The sequence below is a fragment of the Staurois parvus genome, unplaced genomic scaffold (genome assembly GCF_062004578.1).
Source record: "Staurois parvus isolate SC_StPar_1 unplaced genomic scaffold, SC_StPar_1.0 ptg000205l, whole genome shotgun sequence".
Lineage (NCBI taxonomy): Eukaryota > Metazoa > Chordata > Amphibia > Anura > Ranidae > Staurois > Staurois parvus.
In genome coordinates, this window is record NW_028318001.1 from 9,287,210 (window position 1) to 9,312,864 (window position 25,655).

The 25,655-nt window shown below is 39.9% G+C and overlaps 1 protein-coding gene across 2 annotated transcripts in view; it reads right to left on the bottom strand.

The window, feature by feature from the left end:
* Positions 1 to 6,125: 6,125 nt before the first annotated feature.
* The window catches only part of SDR16C5 (short chain dehydrogenase/reductase family 16C member 5), a 55,234-nt gene continuing 35,704 nt past the window's right edge, over positions 6,126 to 25,655 (bottom strand). For both annotated transcript variants that reach the window (XM_089678468.1, XM_089678469.1), the window contains exons 4-7: positions 24,599 to 24,698; positions 16,615 to 16,759; positions 14,233 to 14,358; positions 6,126 to 11,704 (exon numbers count right to left, since the gene is read on the bottom strand). In XM_089678468.1, coding sequence (XP_089534594.1) covers positions 11,611 to 11,704; positions 14,233 to 14,358; positions 16,615 to 16,759; positions 24,599 to 24,698 — 465 coding nt within the window. In that variant the 3' untranslated portion in view covers positions 6,126 to 11,610. The remainder of the gene's footprint in view (positions 11,705 to 14,232; positions 14,359 to 16,614; positions 16,760 to 24,598; positions 24,699 to 25,655) is intronic.

The following is a 25,655-nucleotide window of genomic DNA, read 5'->3' on the forward strand; positions in this document are numbered from 1 at the left end:
CAAGGAGCAGTGGACAAATATTGCCAAGTCAAGATGTGCCATGCTGATAGGCTCATACCCAAAAAGACTGAGTGCTGTAATAAAAATCAAAGGTTCTTCAAACAGTATTAGTTTAAGGGTGTGCACACTTATGCAACCAAATTATTTTAGTTTTTTTTATGTTTACTCCCCCCTCCCCTAAAAAAAAAAAAAAAAAAAAAAAAAAAAAAAAAAAAGGGATTGCAGTTTGTTTTTCAATTGAATTGTACAGTTTATCGGTAAAATTAAAGATGGAAAAAGTTCTGAGATGATTTATCTTCGTCTCATTTTTTTTTACACCACAGAAAACTGACATTTTAACAGGGGGGTGTAGACTTTTTATATCCACTGTATAGCCCATACGGCTGTGAGCACTGGGCCAATGAAAAGCAGGCTCCATTAGTGTCTGGGATGCACACTGCATTGTATGGTGCAGCACCAGACCAGTTCACTGTATTTAAATAAAGCAGCACAACCAGCATATGCTTGGAATTTAGAGAAACACGACTTAAGGTTTCAGCATTGCATCATTTCAGACAAAAGGAATCTGTTTCAAATATATAATTACCCATACTACAGCCAGTATTTGGGGAAATTCCTCATTTCCTATACTATGCCAATTATGCTAAAAGGTTTCTGGTATGTTTCTATTTTAAGAGAACTGTATGGTAGTAAGAAATCTAATAAAGTAATAGAAATCAAAAAAAGTAATATATAAATACTACAGAGGTAATGTATTTCAAACACCAAAGTGCTGCAATTAAGATAAACATGCTTTGATTTTTCCTTAAAATAGTTTTCCACTTTATAAGGTACACTCTACCCAAAATTTGTATTTCAGTTTTTAGCAGATGCTGGAACAGTCTTTCTAAATCAGGGTTCTGTTGAACCCTGAGGTTCCTCCAGAGGTTGCTAGGGGTTCTTTGAGCAAGGAGCACGTCCTGCCTCTTAGGCAAGTAATGACTGACAACAAGGATCTTTAACCACTTGGGCTCCAAAAGATTTTACCCCCTTCATGACCAGGCCATTTTTTGCAGTTCAGCATTGCGCTACTTTAACTGACACTTGTGTGGTCATGCAATTCTGTATTTCACACAAATAGAGTTTTCTTTTGATGGTATCTGATCTCCACTGGGTTTTTTATTTTTTGCAATATAAACAAAAAAAGACCAACAATTTTGAAAAAAACATGTATTTTCTACTTTCTGCTATAAAACATATCCAATAAAATTAAAAAAAAAAAAAAAATCAGATTTCTTCATAAATTTAGCTCAAAATGTATTCTGCTACATGTATTTGGTAAAAAAAAAATCCCAATAAGTGTATATTGATTGGTTTGTGTGAAAGTTATAGCATCTACAAACAATGGTATAAATTTTTTTAATGCTAGTAATGGTGGCGATCAGTGACTTATAGCAGGACTGTGATAGTACGGTGGGCAATCTGACACTGATACTTTTGTGGCAACTAACTGCTAATAATACACATTGACACTGTACTAATGACACTGGCTGGGAAGGAGTTAACATCTAGGGGCAATCAAGGGGTTAACTGTGTGCCTAGCAATGTGTAAAGTGTTTACTGTGTGCTGATTTACTAAGGGATGTGCTGGTTTTTATTCCCTTCTTTGCAGGGAAACAAAAAAATGGCACATTGCCCGTCAGGACAGAGCTCTATGTTGTTTACAATCACAGAGATCTCTCCTGTAATCTGCTGCACCGATCGGCTTGTGCTGTAATGAATCACAGTACAGCCAGGGCAGTGCACACCCCCTACCTAGAAGAGCTGGATCACATATCAGATACGTGATCCAATGCAGAGCGGCCATCCTGCAGTAGTATATCTGCATGGGACAGTCCACGTCTGGTTAAGGTTGGGGGGGGGTACTTCCCAATTACCACAAAACTATGGAACATTCCTCCCAGTGACCACAACACTAATATACCCTGATATATATATATATATATATATATATATATATAAATATATATAGTAATTATTAGCAGGGTTCCCTGAGACCAGATAGTTATTTCAAGGGTTCCTCATTGTTAAAAAGTTCGAGAAAGGCTGTGCTGGAGAGTTAAACCACCTGATAATCTCATATCTCTTGGGTACTATGTCGGTGAGATATCTACGCTAGTGTTCCTGGGTCTCTACTCCTGGTCTTGTCACAAACGGGATAGTTAATTGCAGCAGGCAATGCTGTGCTGTGTGACAAACCTGTGTAAATCTTAGGACATATGATGTATAGAAATACAAACCCTTCAGCAGGAAAAAGAGCTCTCATATATATATTCATTGTTTGCATAGAGTTCAGCTTTAACCTTTACCAAAATGATGGTTAGGAATGATGGAAAACGCAATGGACAGGATCATCCAAAACTCCCATATGGACTGAAAAAAGGGGAAGAGATTATGGCAAAGAAGTCACACAATTGAAACATTCATGGCAGCCATACAAAAGAGTGGGGGGGGTAACTTAGCTAACCAGGATTTACCTATACCTAAAATATTTTGTTTGTGTGGACTGTCCTTTTAAACAAAAGCTATTTCTCAATTTTTGTTTTTCGGAGGTGTTCCTTGTAAGAAAATACAATATCATTAAGTTTTGGTTATGAAGGTTTTCAGATGCCAAGCCAGCCAGCCTTTCAGCACAAAACGGCTTCATTTGGCAATTATCCTCCATCCTTCTCCACTGGCTGGAATAGGAGGACAGTTGGTAGGAAACAGTAATATTCCATACATTGGGTAAAGAAAATTCCTCCCTTACCATGGATATCAGCACACCAGACATTGATCTGTAATCCTATGGACACGTGGAAGGTCACACATTTGAACCATCACTCGCTGACAGCTGCTCATATGACATTTAGCATTGCTGGTGAGGGTCATACAAGCTGATTTTAGCATTGCAGGGTCATTTAGGATCAGTTGGATGCATCCCTCTTATGAATATATCATTTATGTGTAAGAAGTGGTCGGAGGTAATCTCCCAGAATCCAGTTTACAAATTAGCATATGTATGTTATTGCAGGTCTATATTGTGCCCTAGTTCATGCATTTTTACATGTGTTAACCCTTCAGGGCTCATTCACACTATTACTTTGTGTTAACATGCATTATACTGTGTATTAAGCCATTCAGATGTATTCATCTGAATAGACGGTTTGTGCACCAGAATTTACCAAAGAAGGTGCGTGTAGCATTTCAGCACATTGCAAACCACGTCCATTGACAAAGTGCTTTGAGGTCCATTCAAAATGAATGTCAAGAAATATTGTAAAAACTCAGGTAACGTGTGTTGCCAATATAATAGCGTGAATGGGCCCAAAGTCTTTTTTATTAAGCATGTTTGCTATAGCAAGGATGTCAGATAGCCAACAAGAAGATGATTTGCACATGTGTTGCACTTCAAGCAGACAAGTATACACAGGTTCTTAACACGTAATTCCAGTCTCCTCGGCACCTTTCTACAAAAAGAACCTGCATTATTCTCTTCAGTTGCGGTATATAATTAGGACAGTGTTCTAAGTGTATGGCTTTTGCTTACTTGGAAATGTGACTTTCCTCAGCAGATCCCGGAAGGCAGGCAGCGACAATTACTAGTGTGGGCATCTGAAGCCAGCTCCTACTTTCTTCTGGATTCAGTGCAGCTGGCTACCCAGCATGCACCTCCTGATCTCGTGCTTGCCCTGTAAGGACACGGCCCGGCACACTGTGTTGTTTGTAGGTTGCCATACAAACGGATGAACCCGCCCCATTGTTATGGCAATCTGTCAATCATTCCTTCTGATAAAGTCAAGTAATACCGCGAGACTTCACCATTAGGCTTCCAAAAGACACCTGGGAAAACCAATGGCGATATCCCAAGAGTGCTAGGGAATCAACTAATGATGAAATCGTCTAGGCGGCTAGACCAGAAGTGCAGAATACTGACAGCAAAAAAAGGTATTTAGAAATAACTAAATAAAAATATCCCATAACAGACAGTTCTGCGTGTGGGCATTGTGTGGCAAGGATCATGAAAAAAAGGATGGAACTCCGCTTTAAAGTCAATATCTGAAGACCTGGAAGCAACAAAGCACAAATATAATACAGGATTATGCCCCATATTGTAATCCATGATGGAGATTGTGAAATCAGCCAGATTGAGTTTAAATATTGAACCCTGCAGATTGATTCACCCATCATTACCAATTGGTTTTGCTCATATTGTCTTTGGCTCCTGAGAAAGGTGTGATGCATTCCACAAAATAAATGTCAGCCAGGCTGGCAATAAACTTGTATTTTATAGCTTATAAAAGACCATCTCATTGCCTACTTCATACCTGGTATACTGCCTTACCGAGGTTGCTGAGGATCCAAGTCCATTTCCAGGAATTGCATTGCCTCTCTTATACAGTATATTTAGAAATGTATGCAACAGACTTTTTTTTCCTTACCAGTATGGTTGTTACACCACTTTCTCAAACTCACACTTTCCAAAACTGAACTCATATTTCCTCTGGTTCCTTATTGGCCTACCTTTACATAGGCTTTCCCCCCCTTCAGTCTATCTCGAATGTTGCTGCTAGACTCCACCACCTTACCAACATTTCAGTGTCTAACCCATTCCGTAGCATTGAGCCTGCGCCAACAGCGGAGGAAGCAGGCGATTGTGGATGAAGCAGGCGCTGCATAAGCCGATGCTTACTCTGTAGCACCAACTCCTGTCCCAGGCAGAGTGATACCAAATGCACTTCCCTGGGACCTTTCTAGAAGCCTAGTGATGCCATCAGAAGCTGGAAGACAAAAAGGTTGGTTTATTGGTTGGTCACATAGTTTTGCAATGGGCATATTAGCACTTTTAAAAAAGGGTTATTAGGCTGTTTTCACACTGATCTGCAGGTGCAGCTTTCCTGTGGGTTAGCTGCATTGAGCAATAGATTTCAATTATATCCTATGGATTTGGTGTGCTTTCTGAATACCCGCAAGATATAATAATAGGAGTCTATGGCAAAGTGCAGCAAACCCATGAGTGCACTGTACTGCACCCATGGCACGGGTAAACCATAGAACAACAGTGTGATAGCAGCCTTATAGGGCACTCAGGACAGTAAGGGTCCCTTTACATTTGCACTTTGGGGGGGGGGCACGAAAACCTCGTAGTTGAGACGTGTTTACCACACCCTCCAACCACTGGTGTAGCATCAGAGGTTGCAATGACACCCCCACCCTATGCTCCAGGGGGCCCATGTGGCCTTCCTGTCACATTCTGTTTTACACTTGGACAGGAGGGGTGGTGGGGTTGGCTTATACAGGAACTGATCTTGTACATTTTCCCTGAAAGCCAGCTTCTTCTCCTCTCCTTCCCTCCAACATTCAGCGGCTGCAGGAAGAAAATGTTCAGAGCTTTGATATTTTTATTTTGAATAGCATAACGAACATTCTTTAAATTTCATTGTGGCCATGACCGATCACCAAATCACTTACGTGGCACTAGCTCTTCAAAAGCTTGAGCATTTCTGATATAAACTGTACTTTAATTTCTCCATCAGCGCATCCTTTACAGTTATTACCTTTTGTTTCACTTATTTATTACAGGTACTTATACAGCGCCATCCATTTACACAGTGCTTTACACACACAAACATACATTTATTTTCTACATTCACATCAGTCCCTAACCCTCAAGGAGCGTACATCTAAGGTCCTGAACTCAAATTCATACATACACTTACTAGGGCCAATTTAGACAGGAGCCAATTAACCTACCAGTATGTCTTTGGAGTTTGGGAGGAAACCAGAGTACCCAGAGGAAACCCATGCAGACACAGGGAGAACATGCAAACTCCAGGCAGGTGGTGCTGTGGTTGGGGTTTTAGCCAATGACCCTAGTACTGCCAGGCAGAAGTGCTAACCACTTAGCCACTGTACTACCCTCCCTTTCACATAAGCTCTTGTGACCAGGGCCCTCTGGACCCTCTTGTATTGAAACTGTACTCTATTTTGTAAAGTATTTTGAGGTTCCAGTAAAGAGAACGCTCATCAAACAAATAGCAGGCAGGTACAAGTTTTCAGAATTTCTGGATAGCTTACACCACAAAATGAAACCCAATACCAGTCTGTATATTATAAACATTTATTTGTTGAAAATAGCACTTTTTATGAGTATACATATCACACTGAATTAGGCAAACCATAATAGAGAAAATGACATAATTAAGGCAAAAATTTTTCATTAATGAACCTTTTTAAAACAAAATGAAATATCAAGATAGACAAAGGCTTTGCATTTTGAAACTGTATTTCTGCAGTCATTTCTGGATTTGATCTAATTATTACAGGCATTTATATAGCACTGACAATTTACACAGTACTTCATATTCACATCAGTCTTTTCCTTTAAGGAGCTTACACTATAGGGACTTATCTCACATATATATTAGGACCAATTTAGACAGAGGCCAATTAACCTACCAGCATGTCTTTAGAGTGTGGGAGGAAACCAGAGGACCTGGAGGAAACCCACACAAGCACAAGAAGAAAACACAAACTCAGTGCAGAGAGTGTCCTGGCTTGGACTTTAACTGAGGACACCAGTTCTGCAAAGTAGAAATGCTACCCATCAAGTCACTTAGGTTTTCGCCAAAGGACCTCATGTGCAACATGGACGGCAAATGGTGTTTGGCCAATAGCAAATTGATTTCAGTCACCATTTTGTTTTCGTGTAAGTGAAAATGGCAGCTGGAATATACATACAGTAGTTTGTATTTATCCCTACATTGGCTACCTGCCAAGCACATTAAACAGTTTAAATGTTTTAATATTTTTAAATGTTATGTACTACATGGGTTTCAGATAGCTAGGTCAGTTTGACAACTGTGCCATTGTGCAATCACTTGATCCCATTGTGGATGCCTGCAGCCTGCATAGCACGTTACATTCTACTTGTTTATATTGCTGAAAGACTTATAAAACAAGGCCGCTTCTTGGCCACATGAAATAGCAGAAGTCACCCACGTAGCAGAGCTCTAATGGGCATATTCAGTAAAGCACTGCAGAGAGCAATAAAACTGTGCACAATGCGGTAACATGTAGCAGCCCATCACATTTCAGCTTACAGTACCAATGTAAAACATGGTTACTAATTGCTGAAGGGTTCCAAGAAATCTTTTCTCTGCTTTATCGAATATGTCCTTCAATGTGAATGTGCATGAGGGCTTTTAATATGAAAACATGGCAACAGGCAATCAGGAAATATTAAATATATATGTAAATACACTAAATAACAATACACTGCAGTGCAGACTAATGTCTGGTTCACACCTGCGTGGGTGGTTGCGAATGCGGGAATCTCAGCAGTTCCCCCACCCGCAGCCAAATCATGCTGCTCTGCAGAGACGCACGGGGCTACCATTCATTCTTAGTGGCACCCCCACGCATCACAACCTGCAGAGGATTTTCAGGTGTGGGAACCACAGTAAAAGTCATATGGTGCAAAAGCACCATGTGAGTTCCCTGCAGCCGCATTGTGAAAAAGGTGCATGCACCTTTTTTCTGCAGGAAATGCAGGTAGAGCAGCCCATTCAAAAAAAGAGTGGTCTCTTGTGGTGGTCTTTTTCACATTGTGAACCCATAGCTAAATGTTCAGCTTTACTTGTCCAATTACATAAAGAAGCATTATTGACTGCACTAGTCTATGTCAAGCATTTCCAGTATAAAATCAATTAAAGTGTGCAAAATCACAGCAGTTTAAACAGATGATACAAGCTTCAATTTCTTTGGAACGAGCACCTTCCAATTTCAAAGAGTGGATATGAGAGGTAGTTTACTCATCTGGTCTCTAGGATAAAATGACCACTACCTGATTCTCCACTTACTTCATTAAAGTATAACTAAAAGCAACAATTTTGTTCTTTAGTTCTGGATGAAGTGGACATGGATTAGAACACCTGTCAGTTTTTATTGCTGTCTGTGTTCCCGTTAAGGAGATGCATTCTCTCTATTTGTCCTGTTTACCATTACCATCAAAAGTAAACATAAAATAAACCCCACATTTTGGGTTGTCCCCAGAAAAGTAATAGGGACCATAGCTCTGGTGACCTGGGGGTACCCAAGGAATGCCCTCAATTTTGCAGGGAGTTTTTCTCACTTCCTGTTTTGGCTGTGGGACAGAAAGTGAAGGTAAATTTCCCCAATGGGACACAGATGGAAAAAAAGGTTTTGCCTATAGTTCTGCATAGAGTGATGATATGTACTAATCCATAGGAGAGTTTAGCTTTCATTACTTAGAGTAATCAGTAGTCTAGAAATGGATTACTGCACCACTATTGCTATATACATGCTTACATGTTTATGCATGGAATAGATCTTGTACCTTGTATGCCAAGAGCTGAGTTTTGGTCTAAGGCCACTAAAAGGTTGGTCTACCCAAGCGTAGTTTGCAAAATGGGTAGATAAAGGCAGGTTTAAAGCAATTCTAAAGATGAATTTTTTTTTGTGTAGAATTTCACAGAGCAGCCCAGATCCTCTTCTTCTCGGGTCCCCTGCAGGCTCTCCTGGCTCCTCCTTTTTGTTGGGTGCCCCCACAGCAAGCAGCTTGCTATGGGGGCACTCACTGCACCATTTGTCCATTCACGCATGAAGTTGCGACTTGGCCCCGTGGTTTGGCCCCGCCCCCCTCATTGACTGATTAGCTGTGATTGACAGCAGCGGGAGCCAATAGCTCCTGCTTGCTTTCCCAGCCAACGAGAAGGCAGAGACCCGAGACAGCCAAGGCTGTCATTCACATCGCTGAATCGTGAAAGGGCTTAGGTAAGTATTGAGGGGGCTAAAAAACCTTTAGCCTTTACAACCACTTTAATCACTATAAGGTCCACTCACCAAAAATTTCTCAGTTGGGAAAATGCTGGCTGAATCATCTAAGGGCTTTTAAAATCTCTCTGGCCAGTTTCTTGACCCAGAGTTGGGTGCCAGTGACAGATATAAAAAGTCAGAGATTGGTGGTAATCCAGTGTACACAAAAAAGTTGGGCAGACTAACACTTTAGGTGACTTTGCAAATGGTAGCATATGTTAAGACACAAACTAAGTATGACATTGTTATGAGGAATGTACAAATGTTTTATGCTGAGGAGGAATCTGTGTACAGTTGTGTGTATTCACTTGGATTATAAAGCAAAGGGGTGCTGAACTTCCATAGGAATGCTTTAGGGCTAACATATGGCTGGAGAATACCAAAAGTAAGCTATGCTTGGGCTGTGAAGCCCGACACATAAGTGAACACCTTCAGTAATTTTAGGACTGGAATGGTCAGTTACTAGTATGTGCTATATTTTGTTACTTTTAATCAGAGCAAACCACAATAGCCCAGAAGTGTTAGATATCCACTAATGGTTTTAAGGACAGCTGTACATTTCAATGCATATATCCATTGTGTATTTCCATAAACAGACATGAGGAAAGGCAAATACTTTCTCTGGGAGTGATATACACTTGTACAGTATCTGTGCCTTACTCAATTAAAGATCTTTCCATTGCAAAATCTAAGCCAACTCTGTGCTCTAATGTGTTCAACTGGCTTACCCGCTGCCTTTAGTAATGTGTTGATATTAATTCACAAACTAGGCTCCAATGTACTGTACATTTTATAGAAAATAACTTAAAACTTGTTTTCATTAGAGGATTATTATTTAGAGAAATACCCTAAAATAGCCTGAAAAGAAAATTTCGCCAAACTGGCAAATTCTCATCTGCCATAACAAAGTACTCGTAAGCAAAAACATCCTTAACCCTTTCACTGCAAGAGCCATTTTTGCATTTTTGGCACACGTTTAAAAAAATAATTTTGGGCCTGAAGATTACACCAAACATATCTTTTCTGAATGCAGGCACCCTACAGAATAAAATAGTGGTAGTTCCAATTTTGTATGTCACACAACATTACTGCAAATTTCAGTAAAAAAAACAACCGACAGTGAATTTTAGGGAAAGCAAATGCAATAAATTACCCAAATTTTAGGTAAAATATAAAAGGCGAGGTTGTGTCGAGTAAATAAATATCTAACATGCCAAACCTTATATTTTTGTGCGCCTCTGAATTGGCAACAAACTTCAGTACCCTATATTTTCAATGCGCAGCGATATGTAGCATGCGTATCAACATAGGTTCCCTGATGTGTGCGTTTACGCTCGTACGTGCATATATGTAGGGGTGGGTGCGTCTCAATTTTGGGGGAGAATGCTATGTTTGGGTGTAACTATTTTTTTGCAATTAAAAAAAATTTTTTTGACTTAAGTTTTTTTTTCATCACACACAAAGTCTCCTCTCCACCCGCTGGCACATGCCATGGTGCTCCCGGGGCCCGCAGATGGGCAAGTGGGGCCTGGATACACGGTGGGAGTGCAGGCGGGGGGAGTGGTACCAGGGGCTGTGGAAGCACATGGGTGGCAGCACAGCTGCCTAACTGCTTTCACCTGACAGGCAGGAGGCTGACTGTCAGTTTTATATACAATCCCCCCCAATCAGGTCAGTAAGACATGGACCTGGTGTCAAAAGGGTTAAAGAGGTTGTAAAAGCAGAACATTTTTTACCTTAATGCATTCCCTGCATTAAGGCAAACAATGTCCTAGTAAGTGTATCACCCCCCTCACCTCCCATTATACCGTGAGTCCTATCACCATCCAGCGATGTTCTCTTCTGCAGTGGAGCTTGTTCCTCTCCACTCACAAAGGCAGCAGCGGGAGCCATTGGCTCAAATTCTTTAAGGAGGGATTGGGGGGCAGGGCCGAGCCAGGCTGTGTGTGTCTACTGACACACACAGCCTGGCTTGAGAGTGAGCCTGCATATCTGCCCCCACAGCAAGCAGTTTTTTTTTTATAAGGAAAGCTGCACTTTTTTGCGCAGTTAAATATAAATTGAGTGTTGATGCAAACCACTTTCACTTTGTTTTAGTAGTCATGATAGAGGTTTTTCAGAAACTTGTGTCAATAAAAAAAGCTATGTGCTTTTTATTATGACCAACTCATTTCAATGGTAAAAATCAACAAATGTCACAAGGTATTAAAAATAAATGTAATTTTTTTGCAGATGAAAATCTAAAGACTTGTTTATTAGCAAAAGTCTGATAAATTAAGTTATAAGAATGTTTGGGCATACAATAAAGCCGGCCATAGATGGTGCGATTTTCTTTCCTGCAACAGTCAGTGTTGATGGGGGAATATCCATGGAGCTATTGTGTTCTCCTGGAGGAATGGGGGGGGGGGCACAGGGAGTCATCCCTGCCAGGAGAACACACAGTGATTACTGCTAGTATGTATAGCTGCTGGCAATATTCGCATGGAAAATACAACATGCTGGTTGTACTCAAGTTGATAGTTTGATCAACTTTGGTACAGTCATCCTGCCTATTGCTCAAACCATGGCTGGTCATGGCCAGTCCCCAGTGAAGTGGTTGAGATTCGAACTGTCTATGGCTGGCTTTAGATAAAAATCTAAAGATTTGTTTATTGAAAAAAGTCTTTGATAGAGCAAGGTATGCGAGTTTGGTCATACATTCACTGGTCTTGTTAAACCTGTACGCTTAAACAAGCTGAAACAGAAACATTGAGATTACTCCTTCTTAACCCGTCCTTTGAAATGATCCATGAAATGAAAAGCTCCAAAGTAGTCACCAAGAACCACTCCCAGTTTTGCAGACATAAGGCTAAACAAAAAAAAAAAGGCATTAGTTCACAATACAATGTAAACAAATACAATGAGTTCTGTAACATAATTAAAGTAATATTCCCAGGAGGTGACCAGACAAAAATGAAATAAATAAAACCTGTAAACAGAATTCATACACATTGTTCATATTGTAAAATAAATATAGAAAGCCCCCATCTAGAGAGTGTTAACTAACAGTGTACTAAGAGAAGCATAGTAACTGCTATTGATGATATCTTTCTAAAAATGCAAGTCATTGGTCTGCCTCTACGTCTGCAGAAATCATGCTGGCAGAACTCAAAATGAAGCAGCTGGCAAAACAATTAGATAAAATTGTAAACAAACTAGTGCAAATATGTTGCCGAAAATTTCATGAATTCACATGAATATACATCCACTAAACCAAAAGAAAAATCATGCATACATAGAAGTGAAAAAACATATATACTTAAATGAGAAATCATAAACAAAGTGATTTTAAAATGATAAAAGTCCTAGTGTTGTTGTGCAATATGATGTAAAGATCTTTGTGTATGCACACGTCTTCTAAAAAACAAAGTGCACCACCACCGTAAATACACTGCTCAAAAAAAATTAAAGGAACACTTTTTAATCAGAGTATAGCATTCAGTCAATTAAACTCCTGGAATATTGCTCTGGTCAGTTAAGTAGCAGAGGGGTTGTTAATCAGTTTCAGCTGCTTTGGTATTAATGAAATTAACAACAGGTGCACTAGATGGGCAACAATGAGACAAACCCAAAAACAGGAATGGTCTTACAGGTGGAGGCCACTGAATTTTTTTTTCCCTACTCATCTTTTCTGACTGTTTTTCACTAGTTTTGCATTTGGTTAGGTTCACTGTCACTACTGGTAGCATGAGACAATACCTGGACCCTACAGAGATTGCACAGGCAGTCCAACTCCTCCAGGATGGCACATCAATACGTGGCATTGCCGGAAGGTTTGCTGTGTTCCCCAGCACAGTCTCAAGAGCATGGAGAAGATTCCAGGAGACAGGCAGTTACTCTAGGAGAGCTGGACAGGGCCATACAAGGTCCTTAACTCATTAGCAGGACCAATATCTGCTCCTTTGTACAAGCAGGAACAGGATGCGCACTGCCAGAGCCCTACAAAATGAGCTCCAGAAGGACACTGGTGTGAATGTCTCTGACCAAACAATTAGAAACATATTTCATGAGAATGGCTTGAGGGCTGATGTACTCTAGTGGGCCCTGTGGTCACTACCCGACACCATAGAGCTCGATTGGCATTTGCCATTGAACACCAGAATTGGCAGGTCTGCCACTGGTTCCCTGTGCTTTTTACAGATGAGAGCAGGTTCACCCTGAGAACATGTGACAGACATGAAAGGGTCTGGAAAAGCCATGAAGAACGTTATGCTGCCTGTAACATCGTTCAGCATGACTGTTTTGGTGGTGGGTCAGTGATGGTCTGGGGAGGCATATTCATGGAGGGACGCACAGACCTCCATGAATGGCACCCTGACTGCCATTAGGTATTGGGATTAAATCCTTGAACCCATTATCAGACCCTATGGCTGGTGCAGTGGGTCCTGGGTTCCTCCTGGTGCACAACAATGCCTGGCCTCATGTGGCGAGAGTATGCAGGCAGTTCCTGGAGGATAAAGGAATTGATACCACTTAATGGCCCCCACGCTCGCCTGACCTAAATCCAATAGAACACCTCTGGGATATCATGTTTCGCCACCAGGATGCACCTCAGACAATCCAGGAGCTCAATGATGCCCTTGTCCAGATCTAGGAGGAAATACCCCAGGACATCATCCATCATCTCATTAGTTGGGGGGCCGTACAAACTGAGTACCATTTTAAGCTGCAATGGAATTCTAGCAAAATTAACTAGCCTGCTGCATCATTTTTTCACTTTGAATTCCAGGGTGTCTTTGAATTCAGTCCTCTGTAGGTTGAAGATTTTCATTTCCATCAAACGAAGGGGCATCCTTACATTCCTAACACATTACCCAGTCCATATCAGTATAGATATCCAGTATGATATTTTTCCCCATTGAGATCTGATGTGTTTTCAAAGTGTTCTAAGCGTGTGGACTACTTTTTAGGCAAAAAAAGTCAGAAGGTCATGTATTTGATTCTCTCTCATATATATATTTCAAATGTTTTTGTTCTGTAAAAAGGTCCCCTCAGGAAATCAGTCTGTGGTCTGGAGCTCTCCCCCACAGAACATTTTTGCTGCAAGAAGCCCTATTCCAGTCTTCCAGTTTGAATGATGCCCATCATCACTCAATGTGGCAAATTGAGCCCTGTGAGTGCGGGGCATTATGGCCAAACTGTGGACATTTTTTTAATAAAGTCTGCATATGGTACAGCCAATCTATCTAATCCTAAAGCAAAACTTTTCTAACACAAATTAGACACATTCCACTCACAGTACCTGCACTATAGCATCCCCACAGCCTAAGAGGTCTATAGAAAGGTAAATATCTGCACATAAAAGACAATGACAATGCTTAGTGTTTTCTCACTCACTTTTTGAAGCCAAATACGATGTAGAGTCCACGAGGCATAATGAGGTATACTTGTTCTTTTAGAATGGCATCTACAATTGTCTTACTGGCATAGTCTGACTCTAAAATTGGCAGGAACCGGGGCCATCTGTAAAAATAAAAGAAATAAAAACTAGATGTTATCATGTGATCACTACTTTTTCATGAATCTTCCAAGATGGTTCACTAGAGAGAGATGGCTCCACTTACCTGCATGAAACACAAGCTGCAAGAGTTTAAAAGGCTACAAGGAGCCATCACCATCAGTTAATAGCAAGACAACTGACAAAACCAAAAGCCATGAATACACCTAAAAATTAGGTACCAAGGGAACCATCCTAGAGGATTCAAGGAAAAGGATTTATGAACTCAAATGTTCTCAAATCATCTTCCTGGACAGCTCACTAGAGTCAGCAGCAAAATGTTACCAAGGGTGGGACAATGGGCACTAGCACTTTCAGTCCAGGATGTGGACAGATACTGTGTGAAATTAGCGGTGATGCATAGGGGACAAGGTTTCCCTGCTGCTGCATAGACTATGCTAATAGCTAGATGAATCCATCTTGAAAAGGATGCTTTTGATGCTTCCCTTCCTTTCCTAGGTCAGTTGGAGAGAATAAAAAAAGATTATATTTCTTAAATAACTGGATGTGTTCAATGTATTGGCGTAGACTATATACCCTTGGTGCCCAACCTGTGGCCTAAGGGCCACCTGCGGCCTTTTGGTACATGATGTGCAGCCCTCGGACCTCGCCAGCCTGTAGTGGGAACATGATTAGGGGTAATAGCACCTGGTTTCATATTTTCTTCTGCAGCCTGTCTCCAGGCTAAAAATGTAGCATGTGTACAATATCTAACAGTCATTTCCTCCATTAGGCCTGCAGTCCTCTCAAGCATTACATACAATATATTTAACATTATGTGTGGCCCTTTGGTGGTGTCAGGGGCCGTAGTTGAGGCCCCCTATAGCTCCTAAGTTGACAACCACTGCTGTATATCTTCTGACATCCAAAAAGGCCAATTTGCTATAATTTGCTTTGCACTGGTCAGTAATCTGGGATTGGTGGACCTGGTTATGGTATCATGCTGAAGTACCTGACTATCTATAGAATAGGGGCACAAAGAAAATGTAAAATCTTGCTACACTGTCAGTCATGTCATGCTACTTTGCAATCTCCCCAGGTGTCAGAATCGGAAAACAACTGACCACAGTGACGATTGTCAGCTAGGCGAGAACCAGCTGTGGTACACTGCAACTGAACATATGTGGATGGGGGAATGAAGAGGTAACTCTAAATAACCACTTTACACTCAACTCAACCAGCTTCATCAATCACAGATTGCAAATCTGCTTAAAGGTTTTACAATATATTAAGTGCAAAATCTTGTGAGCTGCTATGCTAAAAACCAAAAATAATGCAAACAATTTACAAAAAATTGTGAATCGCCCACACTATTCACACTCCCATACAAAATGTGTTATACGTATATCATATATAGCAGTCCAGCGCCACACTTCACATAGAGTTGTTTTATATGGTTATAAACCTAACAAGTGACAAACATCTATTTGTAAAATGAAAGCATCTGATAATAAAAATAGTCCTAAATTGATGTATATCTTCACAGATGCTTGGATTCCACAGTGCTTCTTATCCAACCCCCCCCCCCCCCCCCGTGCTTCTATACACTGCAAACCAGTGGGGAGAGGTTGTGACGTCATGACGCACGTAGGACAGGAGAGTGTAATACAGCTGGCTGCATGCAAGCGGTTGGAGGATCAGTACTCCAATATTGAATCCAATTGGAGTCATTTTATGTGGCGTGCTTAATTACATCATACATGTGAGTGAAATACTGTAGTTGTGTTATTAATAAAGGTTTTATAAAGATAAAGCACTGTGTTCGGGTCATCTCTTTTCGGTGCACATATGACGGAGGAGAGCTAAGAAAGTGGAGAAGATGTATGCCTATTGGACACAAGACATCAGTCCACATATAAGGGACACATGCCATTTATGACCTCACCTAGCGGTCTGGTCATATATATTAGGTAAGAGCACATCCAGTGGAGATGGATACACACATTCATTAGTTTGCAGTGTATAGAAGCACGGGGGGGGTTAAGAAGCACTGTGGAATTAAAGCATCTGTGAAGATATACATCAATTCAGGACTATTTTTATTATCAGATGTTTACATTTTATAAATAGATGTTTATGTCATTTGTTAGAGTTGCTTTATATGGTTATAAACATAGGTGAAGTGCAGCACTGGACTGCTATATCTGTATGAAAGTTAGTGTTCCAATTCTAGCCTCTTACAATTCAAAATGATAATACAATGGCTTTTTTTTCTTGCTTACTTGGTTGTACATCCGTCAAACATTCCGGTGTTTATAAAATATGGACAAACGATTGTGGTCTTCACACCAGTTTTGCCCAGAGCCAACATCTCAAGGCCAACGGATTCTGCGAACCCGACGGCTGCAAACTTACTTGCACAGTAATCTGCAAAACAAGACAAAGTGCATCAATGAAATGGGAAGTCTGTGTGGGCTTACCAATTAACCCAAGCATTTTATGTCAAATCTGCTCTCACACTACAAAGTTGTTGGTAAAGATAAAGTAGATTATACAAGCACACTGTAATGATTTTGTCCAACTTTGAGGGAGGGGGGAGTTTGAGCAGTATGAGCTAAAGACTTAAAAAGAATCACCTTTCATCCTGCATTTTACCAGTCTATTCCCCTTTAATCAGCTACACTCCTGTTTCTGGTGGAAACCTTACAACAAATTCAATAAAAAACCCAAACAGTGTCATTTCCTATGTGACACAGCTAGCAAGTAAATACATTAAAGCTAAATGAAAAATACTTTCAGGTAAACCAAAGAATAACATACCTGTAGACATTACCGAATATTTTCACAAATACCTTATTGTTCAATTAGTGTATTCTAACAGATCATACTCCATACACATTTAAAGAACCAAGAGCCATACAACAAATCATAACATATTGCTTATATTGTAATATACTGCAGCTTAAAAGTGGTTCATTCTATGCATTAAGGTAAAAACACTTTCTGGGTACATCGATCCAGCGATGTGCATGAGAGTAGCAGCTCTCCCAGGTCTCTCTCTCCTCACTGGCTCACACAGCAGCGGGAGCCATTGGTTCCTGCTGCTGACAACCACAGCCAGACGGCAAGTGAGGGGAGAGCAAGAGTATGGGGGTGGGACTGAGCCAGGCTTCGTGTGTGAATGGACACACAGAGTGCAGCTCGGAAGCAAGCCTGCTCGAATGCCCCTGTAGAAAGAGTCTTGCTATTGGGAGCACTTGGCAGGTGGGAGGATCCAGGACTCCCTGCAGGGGACCCAAAAAGAAGAGGATCAGGACTGCTCTGTGCAAAACCAATGCATAGAACAGGTAAGTATAACTTGTTATTTTAAAAAAATATAATCTTTCCTTTAGAATCACTTTAATTTTGCAATTTTAAGAAAACCTGCAGTTAAATAACGAAGGGCTGGCATTGTTGACTTCCTCCTTAGAAAACTAGTTAAATGACTGTCTTTAGTTTCACTATTGTGCAAGTTCCTTTCCTGGAATATGCATGCAGATTAAAAAGTCAAAGTGAAGTAAAAAATCTTGATCTTATTATGGCTTTAGTGCTGACCACTACCGATAGTCTCAAATGTCTTAAGTCGGCCACAGACGGAGAGATTTTCTCTTTCCTGCAGCCGGGAGAACACAGTGGTTACTGCAAACGGCTATAATACAGTAGCTGCTAGCAATAACTGCATGTAAAATCTGACAGACTGGTTGCACCCAAATTGAACGGTCCATGGCCAGCTTTATGCCGGATATACCTTTTAGCTGTGCATGTTCATTATAGTGCTCTAAACAGTGCAAATGCTCTTTGTTTGGTCACCTACCAAAATAAAAATAATAATAAAAAAATAGCTTTCCGGGTCAAGGACTAGGGAAAAATGACACCCTTCATTTGCCCAAAAAAAAAAAAAAAAAAAAAAAAAAAAAAAAAGTGAAAAGGCTGAAATGGCACCAACTTTCATATATGGTGGCAATGCCCTAAAGTATCCAGATTCTGGATTAGACTTTCATTTGATATGATTGGTAACGGGTGAAGATTCCAAGAAAATTGGAAATAGCATTTTTGCAGAAAACAGATGTGGATATTCCCTAAAACCTGAAAAAAGTAATATTACATAATTCTAGCTGCCAGAATTGCAAAAGCGCAGTATTGTAGTCAGATACCACTGACTGGTTCCATCAAACAGAAATGAAATTGAATGACAATTTACTAATGACAAACTTCCTGTACCCTCAAGAATGCCCAATCAAAATGTGCCAAAAAACATGGAATCCTTGGATACATTACTTATCAATAAATTAGTGTGGATGCTTTTGATCTCTTACCTAACTTTCCAACCCCTTTCTTCTTTAACCTCCCCCCCCCTCCTGTTTTATCTTTTTCCTCTTCTTCTCTTTGATCCTTGCAGCGATTATGCAGATTATACTTAAAGAGTATGTAAATCCAGCATTTCATATTCCTGATATGTGCCTGTTGTACCATGTACTTATATCAAAATGTATCCCGTTTTCTTTATATTGCTTCCTTTATTTGAAAATCCTGGTGATCCAGCCAGTCCCTTTGCTTTCCTATTAAAAACTGACCAAATTAGGCATGAGAGCAAAACGTGGTCAGTTCTCTAGCTGGAACAGTGTGCTCTCCTCCAATGATCAAACTTTTTGTTGCACAGCCATTCACTGGGAAGATCAGCGTACTGCCATTTCACCTACCCCAGCTCTCAGCTGCATAAGGAGCTCAGAGGGTATGTGATCATCTACAAAACAGGGAAAATGTATTTATAAAGTTTTTTATTTCTATACACAAATGTTTTGCCTTTCATTTCTATTTTAAACTGAATGGGTTGTTTTACAATGTGAGGGTCTACATATTAGTTTTAATAGTTGCAACAAATATGCACATGCAAAGTTCTTGGCTTTAAAATGGTCAAATATTGTAGCATAAGTAAGAAGTGCGTGCATCCATATATTATAGCAAATATGGCCAAAAGTCCATAGCTTAGAAAATGTCAGACAAGCAATGAACAATACAGTTCATGGCTCTGAATTAATCAGCTATTGCAAACATAATTAGAGTTCAAACATCCATAAATTAGGTACTCAACCATCCAGGAACCATTGTGGTTATTCTGGTTTGTGCCACTAAGAAACTGGGAAATCCTGGTATGAAAGCCTGACTGGTTTTGCCAGCCGGAGGCATCTGCAGTTGCGATTGCCAGTGCAATGTGCCAAGATCAGCGTTGTTCTTGGCAGGACCACACCACACACCAACCGCTGAATTTAAAAAAAAAAAAAACAAATCTGATAATCAGGAACACTCAAAATTTAAAAGTAGTATCCAATAGTCCCTGGTTCCTGCAGTAGAACCATAACCTCTATTAAAATATACCTATAAACCATTTAAAACCAAATACTAGGACCAGACCATTGTACAGTAAACAATTTCTAATGTAAAGGGGTTGATTTACTAAAATTGGAGAATGCAAAAACTGGTGCAGCTCTGCATAGAATCCAATCAGCTTCCAGGTTTTATTGTCAAATCCTAAGTCCTCATGCACACTAGATGTTTTTACAGCTGCTGGTTTTTTTTTTTCTACAGCCAGTAAACTCCCCAGCATGTTATCCTATGTGTTCATGCTCACATAGGCTTTAATCAGCGTTTTTTGGCGGGAACGTTTTCTGGCTGGGAAAAAAAACCCAGGACTAGTGGGTTTCAAAAGGAGTTTTTTAGCTGTAAAAAAGCTCTAAGCCTCCATGCACACGGGACGTTTTGATAACGCTGGCAACGTTAGCTGTGTGAAGTCATGTTAAAAATGTGAGCGTTTCAGTTTTTTTAGCATTTTTGCATTAGCGTTTTGCCGAGGTTAGCGGAGTTTGCGGTTTTTTAACCCAAAAAAAAAAAATAATATGTTTTTTCGGGTCACAAAGACAACCAAAAATGCTGGTTTGCTGCGTTTTATCATGTTTTTCAGCATTAGAGAGTTTTTACAGCTAAAAAACTCATCTAGAAACCCACTAGTCCTGTTTTTTTTTTCCCAGCCAAAAAACATTGATTACATTCTACGTGTGCATGCTGGGGGGTTTACTAGCTGTAGAAAAAAATGTCAAAAGCCAAAAACAGCAGCTGTAAAAACGTCCAGTGTGCATGAGGACTAATGCTGATAAAAGCTGAAAAACGCTACTAAAAGTTGAAAAATGCCAATAAAAGCTTAAAAACGTGGCTATCTGGCATTTATAAGCGTTTTTGAGCCTGAAGATTTTGAGAGAGTATAACTGCTAAAAAACGCAAACGCTGAAAAAAAATTAAAAAAAACAAACAAAAAAAAAAAAAGCTGAAAAAAAAGCTAATGCAGGAAAGCTAAAAAAACAAAAAAAAAAAAACCCCAAAAAAACCTCACGCTTTTATCACAGCATTCTACAGCTAACGCTACTGGCGATTTTAGAACATCCAGTGTACATGAGGCCTTACTGAACAAGCTGGAGTTAGAAGTTGATTGGCCACCATGCACATCTGCACCAGATTTTGCACTCTCCAGTATTAGTAAATCAGCCCCAGTGTTTTCATAAACAAACTAAGCCTTCACACTAAACACAGCTTTCCCAAAATGTTGATTTATAAAGCTACGGTTAGCTAAGCAGCAATGTAAATGTTGGTGCCTTGTGATTTTTATGGCATTTTGGATTTTACAGGCACTTGTAGTAGGGAAGAGGCCGTGAACTTTGTTCTAGTTATGTGGCTTATGTACTTTAGCAGTATCATCATGCAGCCTGATAAGATCTTAGTCACCAAAACATCAAAGGTCACCTTTTCATTATCATCAAGTTTTAGAGTAATAGAAATCATGGATAACATGTATTAAAAGGAGAAGTTCACCTTTCTACCTATTTTCCACCTTTCAGTTCTGAGGACATTATTATGGAATCATGAAAAAAAACACTACAGTACACCACTAGTACTTTATTGCACCACCTCTGACTTTTATAACAGCTTGAATCCTCTGAGGCGTGGATTTAGCTATTGGCAAACAGTATTCTTCATCAATCCGGCTCCAACTTTCTCTTATTGCAGTTGCCAGATCAGCTTTGCAGGTTGGAGCCTTGTCATGGACCATTTTCCTTCATTTCCACCGTAAATTTTCAATTGGATTGAGGTCCGGACTATTTGCAAACCATGCCATTGAGGTTATGGTGGAGATTTACTAAAGCTGGTTCACTTAGAATCTAGTGCAGCTGTGCATGGTAACCAATCAGCTTCTAACCTCCGCTTGTTCACTCAAGCTTTCACAATAAAACCTGGAAGCTGATTGGTTTCTATGCAGAAGGGAGCCGGATTTTTCACTCTCCAGCTTTAGTAAATAAACCCCGGTATGTCTTGAAGCAAAGTTTTCACAGCTTTTGTCCTATGTCTTCCTGAAACATTATGTCATCATCACCAAACATCCTTTCAATTGTTGGAATAAGAAGTGTCCAAAATGTCAATATAAACTTTCTATTTCTTTGCATTTATTGAAGAGTTATCTCCCCCGTACCTTTACCTGACAATCAACCCCATATCACCAATGATTGTGAAATTTGCATGTTTTCTTCAGGTGGTCATCTTTATACATTTCATTGGAATTGCACCAAACAAAAGTTCCAGCATCATCACGCTGCCCAATGAAGATTCGTGATTCATCACTGAATATCACTTTCATCCAGTCATCCAGTGTCCAGAATTGCTTTTCTTTAGCCCACTGTAACCTTGTGTTCTGCTGTTTAGGTTGAATTATGGTTTTCTTTTGGCTTTTCTGTATGTAAATTCCATTTTTTTTAGTCGATGTCTTACAGTTCAGTCACAGATATTAACCACTTTCTCTCCGCCCTATGGCAGCAGTACTGCTACAGGGCAGCAGGGCTGCACAAAATCACGTATATTTACATGATTTGCATTTCTGTCTATGGGCGCACGCACCGTCCTACCCTTGACGCGATTAGCGGCTAGGGATGTCAATCACCGGGTCCCTGCTGATGATTACTGGCTGGCACTCAGCGATAGTCAGGTAAAGCTGACAGGGGAGGGACCTCTATGTAAACAACACAGTTCTCTCTCCTGTAATCATGGATATGCTGATTTGTATCTCTCTGCACAGCATGTCTCCCCAGTAAATCACAGCACACAGTTAACCCTTTGAGCGCCCCAGATGTTAACCCCTTCTGCCCAGTGTCATTAGTACCATTTCAGTGTTTTGTATTAGCACTGATCACTGTATTAGTGTGACAGGGGATGTCAGTGGCAGTTAGTTCCCACCCAGTGTCAGAATGCCCGCTGCACTCCCGCTATAAGTTGCGGATCGTCGCCATTACTAGTATAAAAAAAATTTCAGTATGTATACCACCATTTGTAGACGATATAACTTTCACGTAAACCAATTAATTTACACGTATTGGGTTTTTGTTTTTTTAGCAAAGACATGTAGCAGAATACATTTTTGCCTGAATTTATGAAGAAATTTGATATTTTACATTTTTTATTGGATATGTTTTATAGCAAAATGTCACAAATATTGTTTTTTTTTTTTTTCAAAATTGTCAGTCTTTTTTGTTTATAGCACAAAAAATAAAAAACGCTGAGGTGATCAAATACCACCGAAAGAAAGCTCTATTTGCGGGAAAAAAAATATAAAATTTCATTTATGTACACAGTGTTGCATGACTGCGCAATTGTCAGTTAAAGAAACGCAGCGCCATGTCGCAAAAAATGGCCTGGTCAGGAAGGGGGATAAATCGTGGTTAAGCCCAGTTTCTGCCCATTTGTTCCTCATTTGTTTTATTGTGCATTTTCTGTTTTCAAGGCATATTGCTTTAAGTTTACTATCTTGGCGCTTTTAGATCTACCTTGGTCTATCAGTATGCTTCCCTTTTACAACGTTCCCATTTGATTTGTACTTGGCTGTTTCTAGTCAGCTGTGTCTAAAATCTAGACCAACATCTTTTGCAACATTCCCTGATGATTTATTTTCTTGAAGAAGTTTTATAATCCTCTCCCTTGTTTAAACTGACACCTCTTGCGTTAAAGCCATGATTCATGTCAATGAGCTTGGTGCAAGAGCTCACCAAGGTGTGCAAGCACTCTTTTAACTGCAGACTAATTACCAAATGTAATCTGATGCAGATTATTATTATACAGGATTTATATAACGCCAACAGCTTGTGCAGTGCTTTACAATATAAGAGAGACAGTACAATTACAATACATTTCAGTACAGAAGGAATATGAGGGCCCTGCTTGTGCAGCTTACAATCTAAATCTTGGTTTTAGAATTGCAAAGTACATGGTGATTCCAGAATATTTTCCTCAGAATTGAGGGATTGCATATTATTTTCCTCTGCATGATCTGCAAAAACAGTTGCAATTGACTACAGTTTTCTTTAAGTATTTCTTAAACCAGAAGGTTGGAATGTTAAAGGAGAATAGTTTTGAGGCATGTTTATGATTATTTTTTTTTTACACAAATAAACAATTGAATGAACATTTTCCAAGAGTGGTGATTCCATACTTTTTGCCAGGAGTTGTACATTCCATATGGACAAGTTGAAATGTCTGACAAGAAGACTCTAAGGCTGTTGGAAGCATCTTACCACCCCCTACCGTCAGCTCATTGTAGCTGGAATGGAGATATGCCCAAATACTAAATAGTTGTGGTTTAGTGTGTGGGCAGTGTGAATGAGCCCTTAATGAGTGTCATCATTCCTTCTCTCTATAAATGGTCAAGTTACCAGCTCAAAGCATTAAAACCAAAGCTTCAGCACCACAGCCAGAGATCTAGCATTCTCAAAAGCAGAGTTCAGCAATGGAGCAGTCCTCCTTGAATCTAGAATGACAGAGTCCCTTAAAATTTGTTTCTCAGCCAATGGGAAGAATTGTGCGCTCTACTTGACTGCGACCCAACGTCTTCAAGCAGTAGTCAATTTCAGCAGGCAATCTACTAAGCAACTGTATGTGACCAAAAGCATTACTGTAATCGTAGTAACCTGGGCTATGGATAAATGTTGCCCTTATTAGATAAAAGTTTGAATGTCTGAAGGATGCTCTGTGTTTGAGCAACCAGATTATTCCTTTAAATTTCTATGCTAGATGAATGAAGTATTACTCTTCCAGAATTAAGAAAAGCAACTAAAACAGGTTTGTTTCACTTCTCCACACAAAATGTATTGTGAATGTTTACCCTTACTGCTGCACTCTGCTCCCAACTGTTCTCACCTGCAAGTCCATTGACTCCTATCAGTCCAGCAGAGCTGGCAATGCTCACTAGATGTCCATGATTGGAGGCCATCATAGCAGGCAGGAAGGCTTTACATGTCTGCAGAACAACAAAAACATTAGGTATTAGTCATAAATAGCACCCACTGCTGAACAAGGAGTTTCACTGAACTTAAAGTGTTACTAAACCCACAGCAGTAAAATCAGTCTGTATATGAAGTAAAGCATGCTTGTTATACTCCCTGTGGAACCGAAAGAGTTAATCCTCCACACTGTAAAAAGGCTGTTTGATCCTGTCTTCTCTGATCCTCCCCTTTTTCTACTTTCCCCAATCCGTCTGCTGACAGTACAGAGCTCTAGGAGATACTCTGCACATACTCCGTTTGGTGTGTACTGCTAGAGTTTTTCATTCTTTGGGAGGGAACATGTGATCAGCACAGGGCCAATCAGCACTGTCCAGACAGAGGATCAGGGGTTATGCAGCCTCATAGGACAGTCATAAGAGAATGAAAACTCCTACAAGCTTTAACCAGTGTCCAGTTGGACACTGATAGAAGTCACAAGACTGCTATATACTGCTGGCGAGAAAAGGTATTTAGCAGTTTATATTTACTACAATAATTGCATTTCCATGTTTTGTGTACTGTGAGAGACCAATTATAGTAAATGCAGGGTCCTGGGTTTAGAAACACTTCAATTATTTGAAAAAATACAAATCCACATATTTGGGAATTGCTGCTATATCTATGTATGCCTCTCATTCTATTCTCCCCACATTACATTACAGGGAGTGAGATATCCAAAATCCGCAGAACATATCAATGGATTCTACCAGAATTGAACAGATGTGTGCTACAAGATATGGTTTTATTTTGGCACTTTGATACTGAGTATTTCTACAATTTACCCAAAAGGGCACAATATGAATTATACTAGATATTTTTATGAATGTCTCATCTTAGTTAGCTAAGAAACACATTTTAACTAAGATAATAGCAATCTGCTTTCAACATTCAGGAAAAAAAAGAGAAGGAGCTTTCCCTATTTCAGACTATGC